This window comes from Plectropomus leopardus, unplaced genomic scaffold, assembly GCF_008729295.1.
Source record: "Plectropomus leopardus isolate mb unplaced genomic scaffold, YSFRI_Pleo_2.0 unplaced_scaffold26957, whole genome shotgun sequence".
NCBI lineage: Eukaryota > Metazoa > Chordata > Actinopteri > Perciformes > Serranidae > Plectropomus > Plectropomus leopardus.
The window spans coordinates 139-6,545 of record NW_024629331.1 but is presented as its reverse complement, the minus strand read 5'-3'; the positions used below and the strand labels follow the sequence as shown (position 1 = coordinate 6,545).

Genomic DNA, 6,407 nt, shown 5'->3' with positions numbered 1-6,407 from the left:
CCGATAATGATTATAAACGTAGTTCTCTGGATATTGTCTGTATCATTATTATTGTTATAAGTATAAACATCTAATAATTTATCAATCTATTACTCTAATTTAAAACTAATCGAAGGTTATTTTCTTGTCACTTTTTCCAAATTTCTTGCAATTCGTGGGACATCAAGTTGCTCCATGAATTTTTGCCATTTTTTCAGAAGAAGTCAAATCAAATCGGCGGAGCACATAACGGCACGAGAGACCTTCCCAGGTTTATAAGGGTTAAAATGCAATGAAGTAACTGATTGAAAGTCATGCTAAAATCAGTTCATTACGAGAAATGCATGAAAATGACAGCAAATCAAAATCGAAACTAAAAGTGGTGTTTCCGCGAAGCCTCGGTTACTTGCCGTCAGGAGGTCTCCGGTGTCGGTGGGCTGTATCCGGCTGCAGCTGATGGATTTCCTGGTGCAGTATTAAGTTAGTTTCAGGCTGATTTTGCTTTTAAAACGCGAGAGTCAGAGATGTTTTTGGATGAGTGGTTTCTGGGTTTATATCCGCGAGGATCTGGCGCCAGGCTCAGCAGCTAGAGGAAATGCTGTGTGTGAGTTTGGTGTTTGACCACCACCTACTGGAGGAGGACCAGTATCTCACTGGCTGGAGTCTCCCCGTCGATGTGTGTGTCCCCCATCTAAACCAGACGCAAAGTGTACGATTTATGCACTTTTTCGCGCATCTTACACGCTTTTCATTCTTCCTTTTTGATAATTTTGATATTGTTCATGCATAGGGGATACATTGTGGCAATACTGTGTATTTGTGTTTGATCTTGGAATTTACAGCTCAGCTCCTAAAGTCTAAAACACAACCAAATTGTCACATCCATACTACAACACGTTGTTATATAATCATATAATGTGAAAATAGGGTGTGTGTCCCTGGTGGTCTAGTGGTTAGGATTCGGCGCTCTCACCGCCGCGGCCCGGGTTCGATTCCCGGTCAGGGAACTTCTTTTTTCTCTTCTGGTAAGTACAGGCATTCAATTCTCCTCAGCAAGACAACACTGTGTCACTCCCACACTGGGGAAATTGACGTTATAGGAGGGGGAAAAAAGCAAAAATAATGCCAAAAAACGCCTAAAATTATTACAAAAAAATTTTAAAAACAATTTACAATATTACAAGTTGCCTGATTTTCACAAAGTTACTACTTTGGTAAAAAAAAAAAAAAAAAAGGAAAAGTAACCAAAAAAAAAAGTAACCAATTTTACCAAAACAAAACTAAACAAAAAACCCCACAACTTCAAAACAATGCTTTCGATGTGACCAAAAAAGGTAAGTGCAAATGCTCTATTTAAAGATCTTTTGGTGTTGTGGTGTCTGTATGACAGATGGTGGAAAGGTAGAAACAGGAAGAAACCCTTGTTTCCTGACGCTTTGTACACTACATGACGTCGTGGTTCTTCTTTCCACAGAAATGTCTTCAGTCACTGACAGTTACTGACAGTGAGCGACTGTCGAGAAACAACCGCAGGTAACAGCTTTTATTTACATGACCGACACTGACGGCGCCCTAATGTGTGCTGCAGGAGGATTGTGTGTTTGGTTTTATTCATAATCAAGTTTATACGAAGAATATGTTTTTTAAAATAATTTAAGAGAGAGAGTATAGCTGATTGTGAAAAAAAGCAATGGTCTGATAGTTTTCTTGTTTTTCTTTTTTGGTGTGGAAAATGTTTTTGTGGTTAGTGGATATTTGTATGTCGTTAAAACTCACATTGAAATATAACTGAGAGCAGAATTAAGACTCATTTAAGGAAGGCTGTTTGACATTTAGTGAGACATAAAACTAAAGCATTTAAAAAGGGGAAGTGTGTACTGCCACAAAATAAGTAAATTAGCGTGGACTATGCTGTATGTGTAGGTGTGTGTGTGTGCGCGTGTGTGTGTGTGTGCGCATGCGCGTGTGTGTGTGTGAATCCCTCAGGTTGGTTATGAAGGTGTTTCCTCTCCATCCAATACTTTGGTCCAGTGTGCTGGTTTTATGCGCCTCACACAGTGGTGGGTAACGTTTGACAAAACTCTCTCTCTCTCACACACACACACACACACACACACACACACGCACATACACACACACACACACACACACAGGACATAATTTAAGGAGTCCACGTCCATCAACTCATCTTTTTTGCACCATGTTTGTTCCGTCAAATATTTTCCGTTATCTTGTTTTCATTGGTGTAATGCACCAATTTCTGCTTTTCTTGAATACAGTTTTTGAGGAAACCACCTTCCTCCAAAACTGCAATTACAGTTGAGTTTTTAACTGTTGACCCTCTTACTTTTACTTTTAGGTTTTAGCCCTTTAGTGTCTTCTAGGTTTTTGGTTTTTCTTAGTTTTTTGTATCTGTTGTTTCTAATTTGTTTTTATTGTCTCGTGTTACTCTTTTTATTTCAGTTTCCTTCATGTTTCACAAAGTTAAAGTTAAACTGTTAATTAGCTCAGTGGTGCTCGTGAGCGTGCAGTAGATGCTCGCTTCTTTCTGCACAGCAACACAGTTGGCGGGTGTTTGGTTAAAAATAAAAATACACTAAATTGCTCACAACAAGATCTGATTATCTTGAGTAGCTGGGTCATGATTTCTAGAAAGAGACACTGATATTGAGTTTTAAAAAACTAATTTTTTGGCGCTTTGAGCACAGCAAAGCGATGTCATGTAGTTCCATTATATTGGAGAGAAAACAGACATCGTTACAGCCGATATCTCCAAAACTGTTCACACTACATGCCACGTCACAGTGTGTGTGTGTGTGTGTGTGTGTGTGTGTGTGTGTTGGCTTTTTCTCTCATGCTATAAATTTAAATAAAAATGTCCTTTTTTAACAGAGACGGAGGCCAACGGTGCAGATGTCTGTCAGGAGGAGAAGGTCCCGGGCGATGTGAGAATCAACATGTTATTTTAACTTCAAAATGCCAAACAGGCACAACAAAATCTTCCTGCTTTAACCCTTTAAAACCTGAATCGACATTGCTTTTCTTGTGCTGCGTTTAGATGCCATTCTGTTTGACCTTTTTAAATCGGAGAAAATTAGTTTGATTTCTCTCAAAAACAAGAGAAATGTCATACAAATTGCAAGGAATTAGTTACACGAAAAAAGTAAAATAATCAAAACAGAAAAAGGAAAATTTCCACAAAACTATATTGATCAAAATTTTGACAAACATTTTATATTAAAAATCATGTTACAGACAGAATATTATAAATACTTAAATTTTTTAACTTTAATTAAATTTCAGCATTTTATTCTTTTTTTTTTAAAATTTAATTTTATGTACATGTTTATTAATTCATTGCTTATTTTAAGGTAATTTTCTTTTAACCTTTTTTTTTTTTTAACTAATTTGTCACTCATTTTTGGGCCATGTCTTGTTAAGCTGCTTGTTTAAGATTTCATAGAGTAAATACAGATTTTTTTTTGATATTCAGCTCTTTATGTTTGAACTGTTTTCAGATCTACCCACAGAGTCCTTCATGGCAGGCGCACGATGTCGAGGAGACTGAGGTGAACGGAAACTTTCACTGCCTCCTTTACCCAACAAATACACTCAACTGCTCCTGGTGGTTTACAACCTTACAGAGGGACACTCGGCTCTTTGTCCAGATCAGGTAACAAATTAATGTAACATAATAAAACCAGCATGATAAATAAAAAAGTATAGTTTCAATTTTAAATCTCTGTCTGTTCACTCAGCGTTTGTGATGACGACAGAACAGTTCGCTCTCTGAACGCTTTGTCTGAGGAAAGAATCGGATCGAAGTCTTTGCATTTGCACGACAAAGCGAACTATGTCATCCTCCGCTTTAACATGACCCTGCACGACGAGTGGACAGTTTATACCTGCACGTACCACATGGACATGATAGGTAAACACTCCAAGACTAAGAATGTCATCCAGCAGCTGCTATATTAAGTGCTAATTTAGTGCACAAAATGCACTTCTCAAAATCAAGCTCTAAAAAATATTATACATTAACATGATTTTCTACTTTCGTTTTCCTAACCAACATCAGCCTTAATCATAAATATCAATTATTCATTCATTTTCAGAATTTAATTTTATTTAATATACTACAAGTAGTAATAAGTAGATTTTTTTAAATTTTATTTATTTATTTATTTATTTGTATTTTTATGACAGTCTGGGATATGTCACTGATTTGCAGCAACACTGATTGTGACAGGTCACCTAGTGGAAATAACATGTATTTCCTCCATATGCCAAATATGGTCAAAATAACATCATCAGGTGGAAAATAGTAAAAATGACAAAATCCAAGTCAAAAGCCCAGAATGACACCCAGAAATAATACAAGTCCTGTTTTTATGCTCTGATGGCTGTGGGATCAAAAATGTCAGTTTGAATGGGTTTCAGTGGTGCATTTTTTTGCACTGAACAGTCTGAATGTAACTATTGAGTTTCCACAGTGTATTTTAGACTTATTATAGGAGCTGAGCTGGAAATTCACAAATTATACATATTTATACCTTGTGCATGAAAACTTAATTCTTCTAATCACCTTTTTTCTCAAAATCTACAAATAGTCAGGTACATAAATTAATTTGGCAGGATGAATACTGACAGACTGTGGTGTTTTGTGTCACAGAGGTCCTGTCTCCACCCCAAAACATCAATGCATCCATCAAAGACAGAGACCTGTTGGTGTCCTGGAGTCTGCCTCACAGTCGGGAGGACTCCACTCCCCTGTGCTTTGAATACCAGTTGGACATGGGGGACCAGGTACAGAACGTCTGCGTGTGCATGAATATACCTGGATGTTGACTATTTCAGAATTGATAAATACTATTTAGTAATTTTTTTATACCGCACACACACACACACACAAAGCAAGTGTTAAGGGGAGACACTACAGGTAAATGATGTAAAATAATAATAATAAATAGATATCACTATGAAACTTCTCCACTTGATTACTTACATTAAGTTGATTTTTCTAAAAATTGTTTCAAAGACATTTAAATAGGAAAATGAAATCTAATTATATATGCCCGACTGCATACATTTTTTTTCTCCAAAATGTTATGTTTACATACGAAAACTATGTATGATGTAATTAAATAAGCGCTTTTTACATAAATTTCTATAGACATGAACTAAAATAAACACTTATATGTGTATTTTTGATGGTTTTTTTTTTAAATCCAGTAGCCTGAAAGAATCTCAAAATTGACCACTGCATGAAAAACTTTGGCCTGTAGTGTCTCTCCTTAGTGGAAATATACACATTTTTCGCTTTCACTTAAAATTATGAGGTAAATTTTGGTGGCTAATGGCTATAAAATCATGACATAATCTGTGTTATAATTGGGTCACTGTAAGCTGGCAGCAGCCGTATCTGATATATTTATCCTCACTGTAGCTTAGTGGGGGTAAGTATGGACGCGTCATCCATCTTTATACACTTTTTATGCATGCAACCCACTACAGGAAATTTAAGAAAAGGATCTGTTAGCAGTTAGCAGCTAACTCAAAGAAGGACACCAACCAAAAAATGTCCACAAATTAAGAAAACAGTAAGATTCAGGAGCTCCTCTGAGCAGAGGATGAGATCAGCCGCCGTTAACAGAGATGGTAAATGATCGTTATTGACATGTTATGCCATTGTTTTTGTTTATGAAGTGCTGACGCGTGTTATGCGCTACACATGAGAATGACGCTGCTGTTTAACATGCCACGCCTCTTTTGGTTCCGCAATGCCGGCATGCTGTCTAAAATCACGCTGGAGCACCACGATGCCGCCGTCGTTTGGTTTTATGTGAAAATGCAAAGGCCTTCGTAGTGGCTCTATAGCGCCATCTCTGTGTAAAAAGGGCTCCATACTGAACGGTGAGGCGGCATAACGGCGAGATATTCCTGCCCTGAACAGGCAGAGTAAAGTAACTGTGGAGTCATCGGCAACAGAAAACAAACCCCGATGCCAAATAATCAAAATCTTTATCGTTGAAAACAGGAAAGACCCAGAAACGTGAGCGAGCACCTGTCTTACACAGAGCCCAATGCAGATCCCACCTGCACCTACAGCGTGAGGCTGAGGGCCAGAAAGAAGGACACCTGCCAAAAATCCTCTCAGTGGAGCGAATGGAGTCACGCCGTCAGTGAGTGACGTTTGTTAACCCTTTAACACATTCAGCATCAGTTTTCTTGTGCTGCGTTCAGGTGCCTTTGACAAGCATTTAAACCTCTGAAACCTCCGAAAATCAGTTTGATTTCTCTCATAAACATCAGGTAAAAAGGCAAGAAATGTCCCATAAAATTACCTAAAATTAGTTTTAAAAACTAAGAAAATTTGTTCTGAAAAGTGTATTTGTAATTATATTAATGTTACATTTAAAATTATGTTA

At 37.3% G+C, this 6,407-nt stretch overlaps 1 protein-coding gene and 1 non-coding gene across 2 annotated transcripts; both read left to right on the top strand.

Moving 5' to 3' along the window:
* Positions 1-395: 395 nt before the first annotated feature.
* On the top strand, positions 396-6,161 carry LOC121937634 (granulocyte-macrophage colony-stimulating factor receptor subunit alpha-like; the record flags this gene model as incomplete). Its single annotated transcript, XM_042480963.1, has 8 exons — positions 396-688; positions 1,454-1,512; positions 1,966-2,039; positions 2,872-2,924; positions 3,498-3,652; positions 3,738-3,910; positions 4,652-4,785; positions 6,017-6,161. Coding segments are annotated over exons 1-8 (907 nt in total), but the record flags the coding sequence as incomplete, so codon positions are not given.
* On the top strand, positions 915-986 carry trnae-cuc. The gene has a single exon. It is a non-coding gene; the product is annotated as a tRNA-Glu (tRNA).
* Positions 6,162-6,407: the final 246 nt, after the last annotated feature.